Source organism: Pseudophryne corroboree, chromosome 3 (assembly GCF_028390025.1).
Source record: "Pseudophryne corroboree isolate aPseCor3 chromosome 3, aPseCor3.hap2, whole genome shotgun sequence".
Lineage (NCBI taxonomy): Eukaryota > Metazoa > Chordata > Amphibia > Anura > Myobatrachidae > Pseudophryne > Pseudophryne corroboree.
In genome coordinates, this window is record NC_086446.1 from 18,058,758 (window position 1) to 18,083,815 (window position 25,058).

At 45.5% G+C, this 25,058-nt stretch overlaps 2 protein-coding genes across 2 annotated transcripts in view; both read right to left on the reverse strand.

The window, feature by feature from the left end:
* LOC135057009 (oocyte zinc finger protein XlCOF8.4-like) overlaps positions 1-25,058 on the reverse strand; it is a 279,935-nt gene that overhangs the window by 200,172 nt on the left and 54,705 nt on the right. The gene's annotated exons all lie outside the window — the stretch shown is intronic.
* LOC135057014 (retinitis pigmentosa 1-like 1 protein) overlaps positions 1-25,058 on the reverse strand; it is a 68,277-nt gene that overhangs the window by 11,781 nt on the left and 31,438 nt on the right. The window contains exons 4-5 of the mRNA XM_063962875.1: positions 9,349-9,379; positions 1,735-1,765 (exon numbers count right to left, since the gene is read on the reverse strand). Coding sequence (XP_063818945.1) covers positions 1,735-1,765; positions 9,349-9,379 — 62 coding nt within the window. The remainder of the gene's footprint in view (positions 1-1,734; positions 1,766-9,348; positions 9,380-25,058) is intronic.

The following is a 25,058-nucleotide window of genomic DNA, read 5'->3' on the forward strand; positions in this document are numbered from 1 at the left end:
GGCACGAGGGTACTTAAGTGATTTTGCTGGAAGCCCTCGCGCCGCTGGGGGATGAAGGGAACGGACACCTGGGGAGGCGGCGGCACGAGCCGCTCAGCAGGGGGGAGGACAAGCCGCTTGGCAGGGGGGAGAGAAGCACCTGAGGAGAGAGCGCGAGAGGAACGACGGATGTCTGGTGGTGAAAGCAGGGCTACCGCTGAAGGGTCCTGCCAGCTGCCGGGAATGAGACGGAGCCGTTGCGGGGAGAGATAGAAGGGATACCGCTGAAGGGTCCTGCCAGCTGCCACTAAGGAGACGGAATGGTGGCTGAGAGAAAAAAAATAATAATCTTTCCTCTTATGACAGCTGCCGACAGCCTCCGCTGAGGAGAAAGGAGCCGGCGCTACACACCCCTGACAGAATACCGCAGCTGAAAGGGAGACATCACTGGTTCCTACTGCCGGAGAACCGTCCCACCGTACTGGGCTGCCGCCTGCACACAACACTGCCGTCTGAGGTCAGGTACTACTAATAGATGCAGGGACGAGCCGCAGGGAGCTGTTAAGTACCAGGAGGGTAAAATTGCAATCGTGAGGTGAGAGAGAGACTTAGAGCAGAATTAGGCTGGGACTCCTAATTACAAGCGGGGAAGCAGTTGGCATTAGTATACAGCCCATATATATATATATACTGTATACCCTATATGACCAAAACCACCTATCTTATTCACAGTAGAGTACGGTCATATGGGTCAGCCCCCCGTCACTGTATAGACTGTAGCATTAAGCAAGGTCATCCTGTGAGGTGCTTCATCTATTCACCACAAACCCTATCACTTTTGCTATAACGTAATAGATATTGGAACTGTGGAAGCTAATTACCTCAGTGTAGCAGGCAATAAGAGGAGCTGTATTTCTTCTTTCCTCATCCAATTTCTATCTGCTTGTGGTGCAAAAGACATTAGCCTATGAGAATTTATTGTGTGCACTCGAACTAACTCCTATTACCTGCTTGCCCCTGGATTCCTGTCAACTATCTCTGCATTTCCTGGCTTAATTTTTACTCTCACTAATCCCCTGGCTTTGAACCCTAACCTTTTTCTTGCTGCGCATCACTGCTTTACCTGAATACCATTATATCAACTGGAGGATAGCCTGCCCCTCAGTATAAACTTTTATTGAAAGTAAAGGAGGAGTCGGGGGAGAGCCCTAAGAATATTAACTGAAAAAAAAAATTAAAACCCAACCAGGGGAGCATATGTGCACAGATTACCCTAAGGTGAAGCTTTTACCCAGGGATGATATTAACTATCTTAATGAGGAAATTACCATCGGTGGATTCACAAGGGTAGTGGGACTTTATTGACCAAGTCACCAGAAATTATACACAGAGAGGGAAGAAGATTGCCCATCGTATATCCCCTCTGCAACTGAACCAATTACCTTACTGGAGAGTAATTCCCCATACGGAACCCCCTTTTTCCTTTCTGGAGGTCATCCAGATACTGACACCTTATAGAGTGGATATTATATAGGTTAAATCTGCGCAGATAGTAATAATGAAAATTATATAAAACCCCGGGTCCACAGACTTATATTCTGTGGGATATATATATATATTTTTTTTTTGTGCTGCATGCATATATGGTGTGACATATGTTTAAAAGAGTGTAATATTTGGGAATATAGGTTTCTATGATAATATATAATATAGCCCTGAATGTTTTAGCAATTTAGTACCAATAAACTTACTTACCTATTTATTTGATTGGGTGTAATTGCGAAATCTGTAAGAGAAGAGAAGATTACAATAAATTAAGAAATCTGCTGAAGACAAAAGAAAACAAAAGGTGAGGAAAATTAATGTCCCTATCTTTCAACATTTAATAGTGTTATTGTGACCTGAGTTATTATCACCAGCTAACCTAATATCCTAATAAAGGAAGGCTTTCCCAAGCAAGCCTGGGTACATCTGCTTGGGTGGAGGCACGCCACTAGTGAATAAGGGTTACATTGTGGAGGCACTGCTGAGATCCTATTATACCAGCGTCTTCTGTTGACTAACTATCTGTTGGAATATAGTGTCGTGATGGAGAAGGTTATGGAGGAAGATATCAGTCGTTGGTGCCAAGAGAAGGGAGTGCATGTTAACTATAGTCTGAGTTTGGTTGGGAATCTTTCCACCGTCAAGGAAGAAGAGGTATTGAAATTTATGGAGCAAGTATATGGACTAAGTTATCCCTGTATAGTGGATAAACGGAAGGAGCAGAATGGAGAAGTGTCGGCTATGCTCCTCAGTGGTAAGGATGTATTGGACAGGACTTTATTTCCTGGTATGATCATATTGGAACGAGGATCTGGGAGGAAAATTCAAATAATCTGGCCTGAAGGACAAAGGTCAGAAGAGGAAGAGGCTACCCAAGGAGATGATCAAGGAGCAGGAGAACCTATCACTGGGGTTAATTCTGCTGGATCCTATATGATTCGTGATGAAACCAATGCTGCATCTAGACAACGTACCAGCAGCTCAGAACCCCAGGTGGAAGCTGTAGTCGACAAAGTGGTTAGCCATTTGGAAAGATGGCACTTTGAAGGAGGATATCGTAGATTGAGGATATTCTCGGGAATTACTCCTGTACCTGCAGGAGAAGAAACATACGATATGTGGAGGGAGGCTGCCATCCAACATTCTGAGGAATGGCAATGCCCTGAGCATATAAGAAAGCAGAGAGTAGTGGAGAGTCTGCGTGGGCCTGCTATGAGGGTGATACAAGCAACCAGGAGGAGCAACCCCATTGCCACTTTACGGGAATATATTGAGGCTTTAGATTTCTCCTTTGGAACCTTGGAAGATGTTGGAGATATGTTAGCCAGGCTGAACGGCACTTATCAAAATTACGGAGAGACGTTAACCCAATTTATATATAGAGTGGACCGGTTAATATATAAGATTGTGGACAAAGGAGGACTTACATCAGACGTTGTGGATGAGAGGCGATTAAGACAAATATTGAAAGGGGCTCTTACCAACAGTCCGATAGCTCAGAAACTTCGTTGTACTATGACTCCAGCTCGACCCCCCACCTTGAATGAATTAGTCAGAGATGTCAAATTGGAGGAAGTCCAAATGGAAAATCGGGAAAAGTCTATAAAAAAGGTGAAAGTTGTATTACCTACTGCTGATCCCCCTCCTGTGGATGACAGATTATTGAGAATGATAGAAGAACAGAACAAGAAAATCGACCAGCTTATAGCTCTGCAGACTAGCCAACAACGAGCCCCCAATAGGCTGTTGGGTGTAGGAAGAGGAGATAGAAGAAGTGACTTTAGAAATGCCTACGAGTGCTATAGTTGTGGGCAGTTTGGACATCGGTCGTTTGAATGCCCCCTAAGGGGGTCTGAGAGGAGGGGAAGTAACAACAATGAGAGAAGAAGGTCATGCGAAGGGGGAAACTCCAACGGGAGTGCTGTGGACCCCTCACAGACTCCCCAATAATACAAGTTAGAGCTATGGGGAGTGCACAATGGTCTTACTCTGTTCCCGAGAGTTTATTGGGACATGCACCTATAACTAAGGCTATGATCAATGGTCATGATTGTACTATATTAATGGACAGTGGATCACAAGTGTCCATAATATTCGAATCTTGGTACAACCACCATCTGTCTGATGTTCCCATTCAACCCCTTAGTGGACTGACTATATGGGGATTGAGTGAACAACGTTACCCATATCTGGGGTATGTGGTTACCCAGATCACGTTTGATCCCGGATTGAGTTCTACTAACCAAACTGTTCCCTTAGTAGCCTTGGTATGTCCGGATTCCCCTGGGGACAATGGGAAGTTGCCCGTAATTGTGGGCACCAATACAAATATGTTTCAGAACCTTATACAATGGTGTGAGAAGCAAGAGAAGGAAATATTGGAAGGTGTGAAGCCAGAGTCGGTAGGTACCCACCCCCAATTAAGGAGTCATCGGGTGGATGGAAAGATGGCGACTGGAGAAAAGGATGACATCGTATTCAAGGAGGGAGTACGCTCTTTTTCAAAGTTGGAGCTAGAAGCTTGTTTTACGGGAAGTGATATTGACGATGATAATAAACAAATTCTTATAGAACAATTACTACTTAGAGAGTCGGCATTCTCCAGAAGTGAATGGGATTTAGGCACTGCTACCGGGGTTGAACATCACATTAAATTAAACAATGAGACCCCTTTCAGAGAAAGATCTAGACGTTTGGCACCAGCTGACTTCGAGGACGTGAGGAAGCATCTCAGGGGACTGCTTGAAAATAATGTGATAGCTGACTCTGAGAGCCAATACGCTTCTCCCATAGTGGTCGCTCGGAAAAAGAACGGTGAAATTAGATTATGCATTGACTATCGCACCCTTAACAATCGCACCGTGCCAGACCAATATACTGTCCCGAAAGTTGATGAAGCACTTGATTGTCTTCAAGGTAGTCGGTGGTTCTCTGTATTAGATCTGAGGAGTGGTTATTATCAGATACCGATGAGCGCTAATGATAGATCTAAAACTGCTTTCATTTGCCCCATAGGATTCTTTGAATTTCTCAAGATGCCTCAGGGGATAACTGGTGCTCCTGCTACATTCCAGAGGACCATGGAAAAAACAATAGGGGATATGTGTTACCGGGAAGTACTCGTATACCTGGATGACATCATAGTGTTTGGAAGAACCCTGGATGAACACAACCAGCGCCTACTCAAAGTAGTGGATCGATTAATTACCAGGGGATTAAAGCTATCTCTTGAAAAATGCCAACTTTGTCGGTCATCAGTAAAGTATCTTGGTCACATAGTCAGTAGGCAAGGAGTGGCTACTGATCCAGCTAAGGTGGAAACTGTAAAGAACTGGCCCAGACCTGATAATCTCCGAGATCTGAGATCATTTCTGGGATTTTGTGGCTATTACAGAAAATTTGTGCCACAATATTCTAAGAGTGCCCGTCCTTTAACGGATCTGACCCGAGGCTATCCACCAACGAGGAAAATGACAGGTTCTTCTATTAACTATGAGACAAAGTATTTAAAGCCTAAAGAGTCCTTTGGAGTAAGATGGGATGAAAAATGTGAAGATGCTTTTCGTCAACTAAAAGAGAGTCTAACAAAATCTCCAGTGCTGGCATATGCAAATCCAGAACTCCCTTATGAGGTCCACATTGATGCCTCCTTTGAGGGACTTGGGGGAGTACTATATCAACTTGATGATAATCACCTAAGACCTATTGCATATGTAAGTCGTGGACTATCTCATAGTGAAAAAAATTATCCGGTACATAAATTAGAGTTTCTAGCTCTCAAATGGGCAGTCACGGAGAAGTTTCACGACTATCTATATGGAGTGGAATTTTTAGTGCAGACTGACAATAACCCTTTGACATATATTCAGTCCACAGCAAAATTAGATGCAACTGGTCATAGGTGGCTGGCAGCGTTAAATAACTACAAATTTACCATCAAATATAGACCCGGAATCACCAACCAGGATGCAGATGCGTTGTCCAGAATGCCCCATTCAACAGAAAAAACTGACAGCAATGAGTGGATCGAAGTACCAGCTGCAGGCATCCAAGGACTATGCCATCAGGTCAGTAGTACTGGATATCTACATGTGGCCGCTATCCGGACGATTGGGGCCTCCGATAAGGCCATACCACCCCAGTACCAGAGGGTAACAAGGTCCCAAATGGATGGATTGGAAACTATTACTACCCAGCAAATGGAGCAGGATCAGAGGGCCGACCCTGATATCCTACCTATCATTCAATGTTTGGAAAACCCTCAAAATTCTATAAATTATAGGACCGTGTCCCCAAAATCTCGAGTACTTCTTCAACAATCAAAAAGATTGTGCATCAGGGAAGGTATAATCTACCGACACAGCCAAAGGAGAGATGGTCGGGATAAATGGCAGATAGTACTACCCTATAAATATCAGTCTTTGGTGATGATGGAGCTGCATGACAGGCATGGTCATCTTGGATATGAGAAGACTCTCGGTTTGATATCTGAAAGATTCTTTTGGCCCTTTATGAGTAGGGATATCGACCAGTACTGTAGGACCTGTGGGAAGTGTATTCTTCGAAAGACTTTACCTATGAAGGTTGCCCCTCTAGTAAATATTCACAGCTCCGGGCCCATGGATTTAATTTGTATTGACTTTCTTTCACTGGAAGGGCCAGGAGGACAGGAAGGGAACATACTGGTAATCACAGATCATTTCACGCGCTATGCGCAAGCCTATGTGACTCCTAATCAGAGGGCCGTTACTGTCGCCAAAACCCTTTGGGAGAGATTTTTCCAACATTATGGGTTGCCTGCTCGGATACACTCTAATCAAGGTCGATGTTTCGAAAGTGATCTCATTCAGGAATTATGTAGATGTTGTGGGATAAAGAAAATCGAGAACAACTCCATATCACCCTCAAGGCGACCCCCAACCTGAACGGTTCAATCGTACACTCTTAAATATGTTGGGAACATTAAATGATAAGATGAAAAGGCGATGGAAACAGTGTGTCTCTTCGTTGGTTCATGCCTACAATTGTACTCAAAATGATTCTACTGGGTATACTCCCTATTTCCTTATGTTCGGTCAAATGGCTATACTACCCATCGATGTATGTTTGGGAACGCAAATAAATTCGCCTAAGGTATCATCACATCATCAATATGTAAATCGCTTACAACAGCAGTTAAGAGAGGCTTATCATATGGCTCAGTCTTCAGCTGAACATATTGGGGAAAGGAATAAAAACAGATATGATAGTCATGTAAAAGAAAATAGACTGTTCCCTGGAGATAAAGTGCTAATCCGAATGTTAGGGGCCCCACGAAGACAGAAAATGGCAAATCGGTGGAGATCCCAACCCTATATTATTGTAAACCAACTTGCCGATCTCCCTGTGTATCAACTGGCCCCTGAAAATGGACAAGGGCCCCATGTAACATATCATCGGCAGCATTTGCTCCCCATTTGCCAAGATATACGGTGGGGGGAAGATATTGAATGTAACAGTCCTATGAATCAGAGGGGTGGTTCCACCGGGATGAACATCGACAAGGGTACTGGGATTCAAATGCAATCTGAAAATAGTGACTCTACTGATGAATATGCATCAGGATGTTTTTATCAAGACAAAGACTGTTTACAGGAAGAGAGTGCTCCAGAGCTGAATTATCAATACTTCGAATCTATTGATAAAAACCTTACCGGGGAAGTTACCAATGAAAGTTTGGAAGTAAGAGACAACTCTGAATTGTTACCCGACCCCCCAGGGGGAATAGATGTAGTGTCAGAGGGACTACATATGTCACCCAGACCACAAAGAGTTCGGAAACCCCCAAGAATTTTAACTTATGAACAGTTAGGCACTCCCACTGAAGTTCCTTTGTTAATACATCCTAGTTTGATAAGGTCATGGCCATATTTTGGTTATAGTGTGTATAAATAATAGCTGCATCAGCATGGTTATTAATTATATGGTGATTTTCACTCCTTTCATAAGTGCCAATCACCAGGGGGAGAATGTAACCCTATGTTAATAAACTGTATAGAATATATATACTGTATTATAGTAAATTATAGAAGGTGTTGTGTTGAATTGAGTGGCACGAGGGTACTTAAGAGATTTTGCTGGAAGCCCTCGCGCCGCTGGGGGATGAAGGGAACGGACACCTGGGGAGGCGGCGGCACGAGCCGCTCAGCAGGGGGGAGGACAAGCCGCTCGGCAGGGGGGAGAGAAGCACCTGAGGAGAGAGCGCGAGAGGAACGACGGATATCTGGTGGTGAAAGCAGGGCTACCGCTGAAGGGTCCTGCCAGCTGCCGGGAATGAGACGGAGCCGTTGCGGGGAGAGATAGAAGGGATACCGCTGAAGGGTCCTGCCAGCTGCCACTAAGGAGACGGAATGGTGGCTGAGAGGAAAAAAAAAAAATCTTTCCTCTTATGACAGCTGCCGACAGCCTCCGCTGAGGAGAAAGGAGCCGGCGCTACACACCCCTGACAGAATACCGCAGCTGAAAGGGAGACATCACTGGTTCCTACTGCCGGAGAACCGCCCCACCGTACTGGGCTGCCGCCTGCACACAACACTGCCGTCTGAGGTCAGGTACTACTAATAGATGCAGGGACGAGCTGCAGGGAGCTGTTAAGTACCAGGAGGGTAAAATTGCAATCGTGAGGTGAGAGAGAGACTTAGAGCAGAATTTTGGCTGGGACTCCTAATTACAAGCGGGGAAGCAGTTGGCATTAGTATACAGCCCATATATATATATATATACTGTATACCCTATATGACCAAAACCACCTATCTTATTCACAGTAGAGTACGGTCATATGGGTCAGCCCCCCGTCACTGTATAGACTGTAGCATTAAGCAAGGTCATCCTGTGAGGTGCTTCATCTATTCACCACAAACCCTATCACTTTTGCTATAACGTAATAGATATTGGAACTGTGGAAGCTAATTACCTCAGTGTAGCAGGCAATAAGAGGAGCTGTATTTCTTCTTTCCTCATCCAATTTCTATCTGCTTGTGGTGCAAAAGACATTAGCCTATGAGAATTTATTGTGTGCACTCGAACTAACTCCTATTACCTGCTTGCCCCTGGATTCCTGTCAACTATCTCTGCATTTCCTGGCTTAATTTTTACTCTCACTAATCCCCTGGCTTTGAACCCTAACCTTTTTCTTGCTGCGCATCACTGCTTTACCTGAATACCATTATATCAACTGGAGGATAGCCTGCTCCTCAGTATAAACTTTTATTGAAAGTAAAGGAGGAGTCGGGGGAGAGCCCTAAGAATATTAACTGAAAAAAAAAATTAAAACCCAACCAGGGGAGCATATGTGCACAGATTACCCTAAGGTGAAGCTTTTACCCAGGGATGATATTAACTATCTTAATGAGGAAATTACCATCGGTGGATTCACAAGGGTAGTGGGACTTTATTGACCAAGTCACCAGAAATTATACACAGAGAGGGAAGAAGATTGCCCATCGTATATCCCCTCTGCAACTGAACCAATTACCTTACTGGAGAGTAATTCCCTATACGGAACCCCCTTTTTCCTTTCTGGAGGTCATCCAGATACTGACACCTTATAGAGTGGATATTATATAGGTTAAATCTGCGCAGATAGTAATAATGAAAATTATATAAAACCCCGGGTCCACAGACTTATATTCTGTGGGATATATATATATATTTTTTTTGTGCTGCATGCATATATGGTGTGACATATGTTTAAAAGAGTGTAATATTTGGGAATATAGGTTTCTATGATAATATATAATATAGCCCTGAATGTTTTAGCAATTTAGTACCAATAAACTTACTTACCTATTTATTTGATTGGGTGTAATTGCGAAATCTGTAAGAGAAGAGAAGATTACAATAAATTAAGAAATCTGCTGAAGACAAAAGAAAACAAAAGGTGAGGAAAATTAATGTCCCTATCTTTCAACATTTAATAGTGTTATTGTGACCTGAGTTATTATCACCAGCTAACCTAATATCCTAATAAAGGAAGGCTTTCCCAAGCAAGCCTGGGTACATCTGCTTGGGTGGAGGCACGCCACTAGTGAATAAGGGTTACAGTTATATCATGGGTGAGGAGACCCCAGGACTATAGTCATTATGTGACACATTTCTGTTATATCATGGGTGAGGAGACCCCAGGACTATAGTCATTATGTGCCATGTTTGTATGTTATGTCATGGGTGAGGAGACCCCAGGACTATAGTCATTATGTGTCACATTTGTGTGTTATATCATGGGTGAGGAGACCCCAGGACTATAGTCATTATGTGCCATGTTTGTGTGTTATATCATGGGAGAGGAGACCCCAGGACTATAGTCATTATGTGCCATGTTTGTATGTTATATTATGGGTGAGGAGACCCCAGGACTATAGTCATTATGTGCCATGTTTGTATGTTATATCATGGGTGAGGAGACCCCAGGACTATAGTCATTATGTTCCACATTTCTGTGTTATATCATGGGTGAGGAGACCCCAGGACTATAGTCATTATGTCGCACATTTGTGTTTTATATCATGGGTGAGGAGACCCCAGGACTATAGTCATTATGTGCCATGTTTGTATGTTATATCATGGGTGAGGATACCCCAGGACTATAGTCATTATGTCGCACATTTGTGTGTTATATCATGGGTGAGGAGACCCCAGGACTATAGTCATTATGTCGCACATTTGTGTGTTATATCATGGGTGAGGAGACCCCAGGACTATAGTCATTATGTGCCATGTTTGTATGTTATGTCATGGGTGAGGAGACCCCAGGACTATAGTCATTATGTGACACGTTTCTGTTATATCATGGGTGAGGAGACCCCAGGACTATAGTCATTATGTGTCATGTTTGTGTGTTATATCATGGGTGAGGAGACCCCAGGACTATAGTCATTATGTGCCATGTTTGTATGTTATATCATGGGTGATGAGACCCCAGGACTATAGTCATTATGTTCCACATTTGTGTGTTATATCATGGGTGAGGAGACCCCAGGACTATAGTCATTATGTGTCACATTTGTGTTATATCATGGGTGAGGAGACCCCAGGACTATAGTCATTATGTGCCACATGTGTGTTTTATATCATGGGTGAGGAGACCCCAGGACTATAGTCATTATGTGCCACGTATGTGTGTTATATCATGGGTGAGGAGACCCCAGGACTATAGTCATTATGTGACACGTTTCTGTTATATCATGGGTGAGGAGACCCCAGGACTATAGTCATTATGTGCCACATTTGTGTGTTATATCATGGGTGAGGAGACCCCAGGACTATAGTCATTATGTGCCATGTTTGTATGTTATGTCATGGGTGAGGAGACCCCAGGACTATAGTCATTATGTGCCATGTTTGTGTGTTATATCATGGGTGATGAGACCCCAGGACTATAGTCATTATGTGCCATGTTTATATGTTATATCATGGGTGAGGAGACCCCAGGACTATAGTCATTATGTTCCACATTTGTGTGTTATATCATGGGTGAGGAGACCCCAGGACTATAGTCATTATGTGTCACATTTGTGTTATATCATGGGTGAGGAGACCCCAGGACTATAGTCATTATGTGCCACATATGTGTTTTATATCATGGGTGAGGAGACCCCAGGACTATAGTCATTATGTGCCACGTATGTGTGTTATATCATGGGTGAGGAGACCCCAGGACTATAGTCATTATGTTCCACATTTGTGTGTTATATCATGGGTGAGGAGACCCCAGGACTATAGTCATTATGTGCCACATATGTGTTTTATATCATGGGTGAGGAGACCCCAGGACTATAGTCATTATGTGCCATGTTTGTATGTTATGTCATGGGTGAGGAGACCCCAGGACTATAGTCATTATGTGCCACATATGTGCTTTATATCATGGGTGAGGAGACCCCAGGACTATAGTCATTATGTGGCACATTTGTGTGTTATATCATGGGTGAAGAGATCCCAGGACTATAGTCATTATGTGCCATGTTTGTATGTTATATCATGGGTGAGGAGACCCCAGGACTATAGTCATTATGTGGCACATTTGTGTTTTATATCATGGGTGAGGAGACCCCGGGACTATAGTCATTATGTCGCACATTTGTGTGTTATATCATGGGTGAAGAGATCCCAGGACTATAGTCATTATGTGCCACATTTGTGTGTTATATCATGGGTGAGGAGACCCCAGGACTATAGTCATTATGTGCCATGTTTGTGTGTTATATCATGGGTGAGGAGACCCCAGGACTATAGTCATTATGTGTCACATTTGTGTGTTTTACCATGGGTGAGGAGACCCCAGGACTATAGTCATTATGTGTCACATTTGTGTGTTATACCATTGGTGAGGAGACCCCAGGACTATAGTCATTATGTGCCATGTTTGTGTGTTATATCATGGGTGAAGAGATCCCAGGACTATAGTCACTATGTGTCACATTTGTGTTATATCATGGGTGAGGAGACCCCAGGACTATAGTCATTATGTGCCATGTTTGTGTGTTATATCATGGGTGAAGAGATCCCAGGACTATAGTCATTATGTGTCACATTTGTGTTATATCATGGGTGAGGAGACCCCAGGACCATAGTCATTATGTGCCACATTTGTGTGTTATATCATGGGTGAAGAGATCCCAGGACTATAGTCATTATGTGCCATGTTTGTATGTTATATCATGGGTGAGGAGACCCCAGGACTATAGTCATTATGTGGCACATTTGTGTGTTATATCATGGGTGAGGAGACCCCAGGACTATAGTCATTATGTGCCATGTTTGTATGTTATATCATGGGTGAGGAGACCCCAGGACTATAGTCATTATGTGCCACATTTGTGTGTTATATCATGGGTGAGGAGACCCCAGGACTATAGCCAGTATGTGCCACATTTGTGTGTTATATCATGGGTGATGAGACCCCAGGACTATAGTCATTATGTGTCACATTTGTGTGTTATATCATGGGTGAGGAGACCCCAGGACTATAGTCATTATGTATTTTATGTGTATTCATATCCCTGTACATCCGCTCTCCGCAGGGAGCTATCCTGGAAGGTAGAAAATAAATCCCAATTACAATATAGGCTGATGCGTGACCTCCACCACCTCTAAGCATGCACAATAGTCTAGTCCTCTTGCAGGTGGGAATATAGTCCCTGCAGCCACCTACTAAACCAGACTGGTTCTTGTACTACCACACATGCTCCATCCTTTACCCCATTATGCTGCCATTTTGACACCTTTTGGGCTCGTAAGATTTCAATGTCAGTTATGATTTATGCAGTAACAGAGGAGAAACATGCCTATGGATGGTCTCACCCGTATTATACATGGTACCAGAGGTGTGATAATATTAATATTGCTAATCACTTATCTGGTTCATATTTTTCCAACAACCACTCAGAAATTCTCATTTTTTTAATGATTAAATAAGGATAAGAACTTCTCCTTTATACTTATTCCACAATATTTTATATTATTTTTTACTTTTAAAACATGTTTTTAGATCATCGGTGACCGATATATCTATCTACCAGTGACTGGAACATGGTGATATTGCACCTTTCCAAAGAGAAACAGCCACCAAAATACACTGGGGGCTGCATCATTTACATTTCCCCAGCAGATGCTCCTTTCAGCAGCTGTTGGGTGAGGGGTGCAGCTGGACTGCTTGATCAGCAGTGCTTGGATGTACAGCAGGCATTGGGGGAGGGTACATAGATGCTGAGAGGCAAGTAGGTCCCTCTGAGGTTGGCATTTCTGATTAGTCACATCAGAGGTGACCACGCCAGGCAAGTGGTTCATGAATACAAAGGGCTCACACTCCAGCCCTTGTCTAGATGTCACTCTCTCTATCTAGGAGGCGAGTACATTCCACCTGCAATGTAATGGGGTATGAAGCATATTTCATAGAGTAGGAACGTAAGAGGAACTCTGCACATTGGGCTGCAAGCTTACATGGTTTAATAAAAAATAAGATTTATGTTACTTACTGGACTTATGGTACTTTCTCTCTTTCTAGCTTCATCTGGGGGACACTTTATGACACTTCGAGTTAGAGTGGAATGGAGGCATCGCCATTAATGAGCCACCTAATTACTATTTCTTCACTCCCCTTAAGTTTGAACTTAAAAAGCCTGAAGGATAGGTTGAAGAACAACTATAACCATCTTACTCATATATCCAACAAATGAGGGAGGGATCTCTTTTCTTCATCTGGAGGACACTTCAATACACTTGGGGATGTACAAAATCTGTCCCTAGGGGAGAGCTCATCCAGACTTATCTGGACGTAATACTTTACGTCCTAGGTTAGATTCCCTGGATGTCGAGTCATAAATTTGGAAAATGTGTGTATTGAGAATCATGGGCCTAATTCAGATCTGATCGCAGCAGAAAATTTGTTAGCTAATGGTCAAAACCAGATGCAGTGCAGGGGGGGGGCAAATACAACATGTGCAGACAGATCTAGATTTGGGTGGGGTGTGTTCAAACTGAAATCTAAATTGCAGTGTAAAAATAAAGCATCCAGGATTTACCCTGCACAGAAACAATATACCCCACTCAAATGGAAATCTCTCTGCTCGTTATATCTGACCCCCCTGCAGTGCACATGGTTTTGCCCATTAGCTAACACATTTGCTGCTGCGATCAGATCTGAATTAGGCCCAGTATAAACACTGATGTAAAAGTTACCTCCTGTCAAACTCTTTCACATAGGGTGAAAGAGTGGCTTTGCTGCCGATAATCTCCATTGTATTCCCAGGTGCTCTCCCATCCAAGTACTAACCAGGCCCAACACTGCATAGTTTCCAAGATCAGATGAGATTGGGCATATCCCAAGTGTGGGGTGGCTGTAGGTGAATGCGGCTCTGGCATTGTTGTTCCATCTGGCTGGATCACCTATCTCTTAGTGTGTTACCCTCTCTACTAAGGTTAGGCATTGACCATGTCTGCCCCTACCAACTACTCATGGGGATTGTACCGCATCTCCTCCCGCCTTCCCCGTGCCTGGGTCCCTGCTTCTGAAACCCCACAATCCGGCCAGAACTGTGTGAAATTCTCAGCCACCAGCATCAGCTCTTTAGAAAGCCTGTAACCAGTAAGGAGAGATGCATTGGCTATGGGATCCTGGCTGCCACCATGCTAGCAGGATCGCTGTGAGCGCCACACTGCAGGCTCGCCACAGGTTCTATTCCCACTCTATGGGTGTCGTGGACACCCACGAGTGGGAATAGCCCTTGGTCCCCTGCCGGTATGCTGACACCCGGAATCCCAACTGGCAAGATAGTGACTACATCCTGGATAACACAGCACTGACACACATACGCAACCTGGACATCTATGGAGAACAGGGGGATAACCAGCCCATAGAGAAGGAGGGAAAGGGAAGAACAGTATACAGATAGATATAAAAAAGAGACTCCTGTGTGACCTGCTCCTTCAGCACTGAGTTAGGAGGTGTCAAAGGGGAATAATTTTTATAGAAGCTAATTAGCTAGATTATCTTGTGATCCACACACTATTTTTTTCCTCAGAAAATACAATTAGCTTTCTTTTTGACAATATAATAATTTTTCAATACATTGTAAGAAAGTGAAAAGAAAGCAAGTGACTTCCGGTTCCGATGCTGATGAGAGCTGCAGCAGCCATGTGAGCTCCGTGGCAGCCCCAGCCCCCGCACGCTGGTCGTACCGCACAGAGGCGCTCCCGGACCGTTGGGATACCTGTGGGAGACCCCCTGGCAGCTGATGGAGCGCTTTCTAGCGGCGCCCGATGCAGCTGAAACAGCGTGCTTTAAAATCAAAGGGGATTCCAAGATGGCCGCCGGGCAGCAGACATAGACACAGCAGCCGCAGCACCTCATGCCTTTAGATTGTGACTTATCCTCCACTACTGCCTCCCCTGCAGACACTGCCCTCACTCTACATGCTGCTCCTTCTGCCCAGAGGCCTCACACACATGCCTCACAAGCTGAGGTCCTGATTACCTACTCGGATATGGTGAAAGCCATTCAGGATTCCATGAACCCTATCATGGAATCACATGATGCCAAAGTCACACAAGCTGTACATGACATTAAGTCACTATTCAAGCAGCTCTTCAAACGGGTCCAGGATAATAAGCAACGCCTTGGGGAGTCGTTTCAAGATGTCGCAGCTTTAAAGGAGCAGTCTACCTTTTTACAGGAATCTCATTATCAATTGATTAATAAAATTGACGATCTTGAAAATAGATCGAAATAACTTAAGAATTGTAGTTCTGCTAGAGTCTCTTAAAGGGCCGGCACTCTTTACGTTTATTCAAGACACACTGCCGGACTTGTTAGATATCCGAGATTCCTGCACGGGAATGATCATTGAGAGAGCTCATCGCATAGGCCCTCCGAGAACGACACCGGAAAGCAGACCTCGAGCCGTGATCTTCCGCTGTCTTAACTACATCCATAAGGATAATATTTGGTCTGCCTCTAGACGCAAACGGGTTCTACAATGGAATGATTTCCGAATCTATATCTTTCAAGATTATTCTGCAGCGGTGGCTGGGGCGAGGCGTGTGTTTACCCCACTTTGCTCTAGTCTTGCTAAATCAAACAGGAAGTTCGCTCTCATTTACCCTGCGCGGCTGTGCTTATTCAGGGGATCATCACTTACTGACTTCTCCACTGTGGCCGATGCCGAATCATAGTTAAAAGAGGAGGAGTGTAACCGCTCTTTGCCACATCTGCACCCTTCTGACTCCGCCTCTGGGTGCTAGATAGCACTGTGACACTCAATCATTTCATAGTTCTGTTCCTAGTTACTTCCCTGATTCATTGTTATGTTTTATTATACCTGTGGCTGATATGGCCTTTATTGCTGGAGTTCTCTGGGATCACTTTTGAGAAGATGCACCTTTACATATTTCTATGTGCGCCATATGGGCACCATACTGCCTGTGATTTTTGCTCAATGTATCTTTAAGGTGTTCCCTTACATAAGCAGTGCTGGATCCCAGATGTTTCTCTATGCATAAGCCATGCCTATTATTCCAGCAAGTTACCGGGCTGGGGAAAGCCTGGAGTTTTCTCCTAGTTCACGCTCTGGTGAACTGACTGTTAGGGTGTAGTACGGTATGCCGGCGCTCGGGCTCCCAGCGACCAGCATACCGGCACCGGGAGCCTGACCGCCGGCATACCAACAGCGTGGCGAGCGCAAAGTAGTTCCTTGCGGGCTCGCTGCGCTTGCTACGCGCGCCACACTATTTTAATCTCCCTCCAGGGGAGTTGTGGACCCCCACGAAGGAGAATAGTTATTGGTATGCAGGGTGTCGGGATTCCGGCGCCAGTATACTGTGCGCCGGGATCCCGACATTCGGCATACAGAAGACCACCCATTTGTTAATGTCTGTTTGTACCAGAAGTGCATTCTCAATGTTTAATTTACAGATCCTCTTCTCTCTGGATCTGTCCTGCTGTTCTCCCCCTTCTTTTCCCCAATGTTTTTCCCCTTTTGTGTCTTGGTTTGTCTGTCTCTTTTCCTCGTTACAGTACTGTATATTGTGGAAGGCGTATTTCCGGTACTGGGACAACATGCTGTATTATGCTCTGGGTTTGCTGCACATTACCGTGAGTCATATCCTTCTCTGTTTTTGAATGGTTAGTCTAAAATTTTGCACATATAATGTTGGCGGATTCCATTCCCCTGTGAAGCAGAAGAAAATTCTGCTCTACTTGTCCAAGCTGCAAATAGATGTAGCTTTCCTCCAAGAATCCCATCTCCTCCCACCAGAGATATTAAAACTCAATGCCTTAGGCTGGAGGGTGTTGGCGTCAGCCCCATTCACTGCTAAAGTTCATGGGGTAATTATCTTAGTTAAACGCGCTGTCCATGTTAAACTTCACTCCTCCCAATCAGACCCCAATGGTAGATTTCTCATTGAAAACACTCGCTTCCTTCTATGTAATGTATATGCCCCTAATGTTGATCCCCAATCCTTCTTTTATATCTATTGCCGCTAAATTACACCCACACTCCCACAAGCAGCTAGTACTCGCAGGTGATTTTAATTCTACTGTCTCCAATGCACTTGATAGAAACACTAATTCCAGATCTAGATGCCCAATCCCTAAATATGGTCTACCTTATCTGATGTCACAGCTGCATCTTGTGGATGTTTGGAGGGCTTGTCATCCAGTGGACCGTGATTACACCTGTCTCTCGGCATCTCATGGCACACTGTCAAGGATTGACTATTTATTTATATCTACCTCCATGTTTAATAGAGTTCAGGATTCCAGAATTGAACCTGTATCTCTATCTGACCATGCTGTCTGCTGGATGACTCTCACTACCTTTCCTGACAGGGGCCCTATCAGACAGTGGCGTTTCCCGTCCCACCTTGCTAACTCCATCCATTTCCGTAAAATTGTTCAAGGGTCGCACCATGGCAGGCCGCCCAAGAAGGTCTGACGGACTGAGTAGAATGGGCTTTGATGGTAGCAGGAGCTGGAAGACCAGCCTGTATATAAGCATGCGCAATTACCATTCTAATCCATCTGGCCAAGGTCTGCTTTTCAGCAGGCTAGCCACGTTTGTGAAAACCAAACAGAACGAAAAGAGAATAAGACTTCCTAATGGAAGCAGTTCTCTTCACATAGATACGGAGAGCCCGTACCACATCCAAAGACCGCTCTTTGGCAGACAACTCCGGAGAATTAAAGGCCGGAACCACAATCTCCTGGTTAAGGTGGAAGGAAGACACCACCTTAGGCAAATGACCAGTGTGTGTTCGAAGAACCTCCCTGTCACCGTGAAAAATCAGATAGGATGACTTACAGGACAAGGCACCTAAGTCTGAGCCCCGTCTTGCAGAGGCAATAGCCAGCAAAAACAAAACATTAAGGGAAAGCCACTTAAGATCAGCAGACGCAAGAGGTTCAAATGGGGACTCTTGCAAGGCCTCCAAAACCGCTGACAAATCCCAAGGGACAACAGGTGGCACATAAGGAGGTTGAATCTGTAACACTCCCTGGGTGAAAGAATGAACATCAGGCAGGGTAGCAATCTTTCTCTAAAATCACACCGACAAGGCAGAAATGTGAACCTTGAGGGAGGCCAGATGAAGGCCTAAGTCCAGGCCCTGTTGAAGGAAGGCCAACAGCTTGGCCGTACTGAACCTGAAAACGTCATAATTATGAGACGCACACCAAGTAAAGTAAGAATTCCTGACCCTATGGTAAATTCGAGCCGAAGCCGGCTTACGGTCCTTCAACATAGTTTGAATGACCGCCTCAGAAAAACCCTTGGCCCTCAAGATGGAAGCTTCAAGAGCCACGCCATCAAAGCCAGACAGGCCAAGCCCTGGTAAACACAAGGGCCCTGAACAAGGAGGTCTGGTCATTGTGGAAGTAGAAAGGGACGAACCAGCGAGAGGCCCTGTAGATCGGAGAACCAGTGCCGTCTGGGCCACGCTGGAGCGATCAGAAGTAGGTTTCCTCCTTCTTCTTTGAACTTCTGTATTACTACACATACAGCAGCCGAAAGTTCCATGGAATTACCAGAGCGTCCATGAATGCTGCCTGAGGATCCCTTGTTCTTGCTCCGAAGACCGGAACCTTGTGATTGTATCGAGACCCCATCAAGTCTACATCTGGTAGGTACCACTTGTCCACTAGGAGTTGAAATACTTCCTGATGAAGGCTCCACTCCCCGGCGTGTACGTCCTGACGACTGAGATAGTCTGCTTCCTAGTTGAGGACTCCCAGAATGAACACTGTGGATATGGCCGGCAGATGACATTCTGCCCAATGAAGAATCCGTGATACTTCCCTCATTGCCATGCGGCTTCGAGTGCCGCATTGATGATTAATGTAGGCCACCGTGGTGGCGTTGTCCAACTGTACCTGAACAGGCCTGTTCTGTACCAGATGCTGAGCCAGGTTCAGAGCATTGAACACTGCCCGCAGTTCCAGAATGTTTATCGGGAGGAGAGACTCCTCCGTGGTCCACCAACCCTGAAGGGGGTGTTGCTCCAACACCACACCCCAACCTCTCAGACTGGCTTCCGTTGTCAGTAGGACCCAGTTGGATATCCAGAAGGGACGACCCCTGCTCAATCGTTGGTCCTGAAGCCACCAGCTCAGTGACAGGCGGACCCCCGGAGACAAGGAGATCATTTGCGATCTGATCCGGTGAGGCAGGCCATCCCACTTGGTAAGAATCAGCTTCTGTAGAGGGCGAGAATGGAATTGAGCATACTCCACCATGTCGAATGCCAACACCATGAGACCTAGTACTTGCATTGCCGAATGTATCAACACTTGCGGACGAGATAGGAAGCATCGACTCTTGTCCTGAAGCTTTGGGACTTTCTCCTGAGACAAGAACAACCGCTGGCTGTGAGTGTCCACTAACGCTCCCAGGTGCACCATGCGTTGAGCAGGAACCAGGGAAGATTTCTTCCAGTTGACCAACCACCCGTGGGTCGTCACAAACTGGACCGTCAGATCTAGATGACACAGGAGAATTTCTGGGATCAACAAATCATCCAGGTACGGCAGGATCCTGACCCCTTGACGGCGGAGTGCAGCCGTCATCACCGTCATAACTTTGGTGAAAACATGCGGAGCCGTTGTCAAACCAAAAGGCAACACCCGAAATTGGCAATGAAGGTTGCCCACTGCAAACCGCAGGTACTGCTGATGTGCAATAGGAATATGCAGTTAGGCATCCTGTATGTCCAGGGAGATCATATAGTACCCAGGCTCCAATGCCAGAACAATAGACTGGAGAGTTTCCATACGAAACTTGGAGACCTCACATACTTGTTCAATTCCTTGAGATTGAGAATGGGCCGCGAGGACCCATTCGGTTTTGGGACTAGGAACAGAGGCACCTGTACCACCACTCCTGTAGTCAGGAGGGAATGTACTACTGAATAAAGAGTGTTTGCCTTTACCAGGTCCAGAGGGACGTCTGTCAGGCAAAATCGTTGAGGGGGACGTTTCTTGAAGGATATGGCGTAACCTCAAGTGCCGACTTCCCGTACCCAGGCATCCAAAGTGGTCTTTAACCATTCCTGGTCAAAACCTAGAAGCTGGCCCCACACCCTGGGATCCCCCAGGGGGAGGCCCACCCCATCATGCGGCCAGCTTGTCAGATTTGGAAGCAGACTGGCGGGCAGCCCAGGCCAGCTTTGGTCTGGTAGCACGAGCTTGTTTCGGGTACGCCTGACCTTTTGCTTTTCCTGGAGGATGAAAGGGCAGAGGGAAAGTACTTTTAGCCTTCGGAGCAGAAGGAGCCGTACTTGGTAGGCAAGCTGTTTTAGCGGAAGCCAGGTCAGCCACAGTCTTGTTGAGATCTTCTCCAAAAAGAATGTCTCCCTTAAAAGGAAGCACCTCCAGTGTTTTCATAGAATCCATATCCACCGACCAGGACCTCAACCACAGGATACGGCGAGCCAGGATGGACGTAGTAGCAGCCATGGCTGCAAGCACCCCGGCATCAGAAGCTGCCTCCTTATGGTAAAGAGAGGCCGTGGCAATATATGAGACATTGTATAGCATGATCAGAAGCATTAGACGGCAGCTCCGCCTCCAGCTCCTGAGCCCATGCCTCAATAGCTTCAGCCACCCATGTTGCTGCAATGGTTGGCCTATGCACAGCCCCCGTTAGGGTGTAAATCGCCTTTAAACAACCCTCCACACGTCTATCCGTCGGTTACTTCAGAGAGGTGATGGTAGTTACAGGCAGAGTGGAAGAAACTACCAGTCTCGCCACCTGAGAATCCACAGGCGGGGGAGTTTCCCAATTTTTAGTGAGCTCCGCAGATAGAGGATATTGAGCCAACAGTCTCTTATGTGGTGTGAATTTTGTTCCCGGATTTTCCCAGGAGTCCTGACGTTTGTCAGCTAAATGTTGAGGAGGGAAAACCTGTTTAACCACCTTCTTACGTTTAAACCTATCAGGCGTCTTAGAGGCCACCTCAGGCTCAGGGTCATCAGAAACCTGAAGAAATATCCTGACAGCCTCAATCAAATCAGGTACGTCCACCAGTGATTTCCCTTCCCCATCAGAGGCAACAGAGTCAGAGTCTGTGGGGTCAGTGTATGCCCCATCCTCCTCAGAGGATGTATCCGGCTACTGCAAATTCTTCACTCCATTGGTCTGCGTGACACTGCCCTCTCTTGGCTGTCTTCCTACCTCTCTGACCGTTCATTCTCTGTCTCTTCTCATGACTCCACCTCCCCCTCACTTCCACTAACTGTAGGGGTACCCCAAGGTTCTGTCCTTGGTCCTCTTCTCTTCTCTCTCTATACGTCCTCACTAGGTAAGCTCATTAGTTCTTTTGGTTTCCAATATCATCTCTATGCTGATGACACCCAAATCTATCTTTCCTCTCCAGACCTCTCCCCTGCTCTCCTCACTCGCATCTCCAGCTGTCTCTCTGCTACCTCTTCCTGGATGTCCCAGCGCTTTCTTAAACTTAACATGTCTAAGACAGAGCTGATCATCTTTCCTCCCTCCCGCATTACCTCGCCTCCTACAATCTCATTATCTATTGATGGCACTACTATCTCCTCTAGCCCACAAGTGCGCTGTCTTGGAGTAATCCTTGACTCCTCCCTCTCCTTCAAACCACACATTCAGCACCTCTCACAAACCTGCCATTTTCATCTAAAAAATATTTCCAGGATCAGACCCTTTCTGACCCAGGATGCTACTAAGACTCTTATCCACTCACTGGTCATCTCCAGACTGGACTACTGTAATCTGCTCCTGACTGGCATTCCTGACAAATACCTCTCTCCACTCCAATCTATCCTCAATGCTGCTGCCCGGCTCATCTTCCTCACCAAACGCACTACGTCCACCTCTCCTCTCTTACTAGACCTTCACTGGCTTCCCTTCCCTTTCAGAATCCATTTCAAACTTCTCACACTTGCTTACAAAGCCCTCACCCACTCCTCTCCCATCTACATCTCTGACCTTATCTCCCTTTACACTCCCACCCGTCCTCTTCGCTCTGCTAATGCACGCCGACTCTCCTGCCTATGGATTACTTCCTCCCACTCCTACCTCCAAGATTTTTCACGTGCTGCACCACTTCTTTGGAATTCCCTACCTCTCCCCCTAAGACTCTCCACCTCTATACAAAACTTCAAACGATCTCTCAAGACCCACTTCTTCACCAAACCCAGCCAAATCTCATCCTAACCCTCTGTTCTACACTCTCTATGTACCCCATCTGTGTCACCCCTGTCTGTCTACCCCTCCCCTTTAGAATGTAAGCTCTCACGAGCAGGGCCCTCTTCCCTCATGTGCTTATTCTTTCTTAATTTAATAATCTTCAACTGCACCACATCCAGCAGTCTTCTGCCACCTGATACTTATTCCAGTGTCATCTGCTGATGTAACTATGTTTATTTACCCTGTACTTGTCCTATACTGTCATCAACTGTAAGTTGCTGTTTTCCTGTTTGATTATTTGTTTATGTATTCTGTAATTGGGCGCTGCGGAACCCTTGTGGCGCCATATAAATAAAGGATAATAATAATAATAGTGGTGGGTAGGGGAATGGTGCAGGGCACAGAGCGGGGGAGGCAGCAGGATAGGGTAGGGAATGGTGCAGGGCACAGAGCGGGGGAGGCAGCAGGACAGGGTAGGGGAATGGTGCAGGACAGGGGAATGGTGCAGGGCAGAGAGCGGGGGAGGCAGCAGGATAGGGTAGGGGAATGGTGCAGGGCAGAGAGCGGGGGAGGCAGCAGGATAGGGTAGGGGAATGGTGCAGGGCACAGAGCGGGGGAGGCAGCAGGAGAGGGTAGAGGAATGGTGCAGGGCACAGAGCGGGGGAGGAAGCAGGACAGGGTAGGGGAATGGTGCAGGGCACAGAGTGGGGGAGGCGGCAGGACAGGGTAGGGAAATGGTGCAGGGCACAGAGCGGGGAGGCAGCAGGAGAGGGTAGGGGAATGGTGCAGGACACAGAGCGGGGAGGCAGCAGGACAGGGTAGGGGAATGGTGCAGGGCGGGGAGGCAGGACAGGGTAGGGGAATGGTGCAGGACACAGAGCGGGGGAGGCAGCAGGACAGGGTAGGGGAATGGTGCAGGGCACAGAGCGGGGAGGCAGCAGGACAGGGAAGGGGAATGGTGCAGGGTACAGAGCGGGGGAGGCAGCAGGACAGGCTAGGGGAATGGTGCAGGGCACAGATCGGGGTCGCAAAAGGATAGGGTAGGGGAATGGTGCAGGGCACAGAGCGGGGAGGCAGCAGGACAGGGTAGGGGAGTGGTGCAGGGCAAAGAGTGGGGGAGGCAGCAGGACAGGGTAGGGGAAAGACCACCTTTCTGTCAAAGTGACAGTTACCACATCCCCTTTTTCCTAGACTCCACCCCCTTTAATATTAAATGATAGTGTTTGATATCGCTTTATATAAAATTTTATATAAAATTTATAGTGTTCGATATTAAACCGTATTAAAAGATAATGACTTTGAAAAGAGTGTCACGTAACACCAGTCACAGAATACGCAATAAAACTATCACAAACCAGCTTGTGATGAAAAAATTGACTTTAACAGGCTGTACAATTTCAAAACATTACAGTGTTATAGTTCACATGTTATGGTTCACACATTCCAACAATTTAAACGTCATGCTTGGTACACATGGTACAGCTTTAAAAAGCATAATGACTAATGACCTTGTCCATTTTCTTAGATGCACGGAAGCATCACACATGGCACTGATTTAAAAAACATATTGATTTTAATGACCACACATGATTAATGATGACAGCACAATTTAAAAATCCACAGATCTACGGACTACCGTGACAAAACAAATTCAAAAGTCTTAGAACTACAGAACACCAAACTTGTAACAAAAACATCTGGTTATTAAATCAGCGTGTTATCTCTGTAGAAGAACATTAGCGCCACCTACAGGACTATGTGTTGACTCAAAATGACAGGGCTTTTAAATAAATATATATATATCCCTTATCCAAAATGCTTGGGACCAGAGCTATTTTGGATATCGGATTTTTCCGTATTTTGGAATAATTAGATACCATAATGAGATATCATGGTGATGGGACCTAAATCTAAGCACAGAATACATTTATGTTACATGTACACCTTATACACACAGCCTGAAAGTAATTTTAGCCAATATTTTTTATAACTTTGTGCATTAAACAAAGTGTGTCTACATTCACACAATTCATTTGTTTCATATACACCTTATATACACAGCCTGAAGGTCATTTGATACAATATTAGTCGCAGAATGTCACGCAACGCAGCGCGTCAAATCAAGCGGATGAAAAATGCATATTACACAGTGTTAAAACCAGGTAGTTTTAGCGGCATTAATAAATATTATGGGTTGGTTAAAAATAAATTTAAAAGATCCGACGTAAGAAAGTGGTTACATGAACAAGACGCATACACATTGCACAAGTCAGCAAGAAAAAACTATAAAAGGAACATGATTTGTGTATCGGGTATAAACCAACAGTGGCAATGCGATTTGGT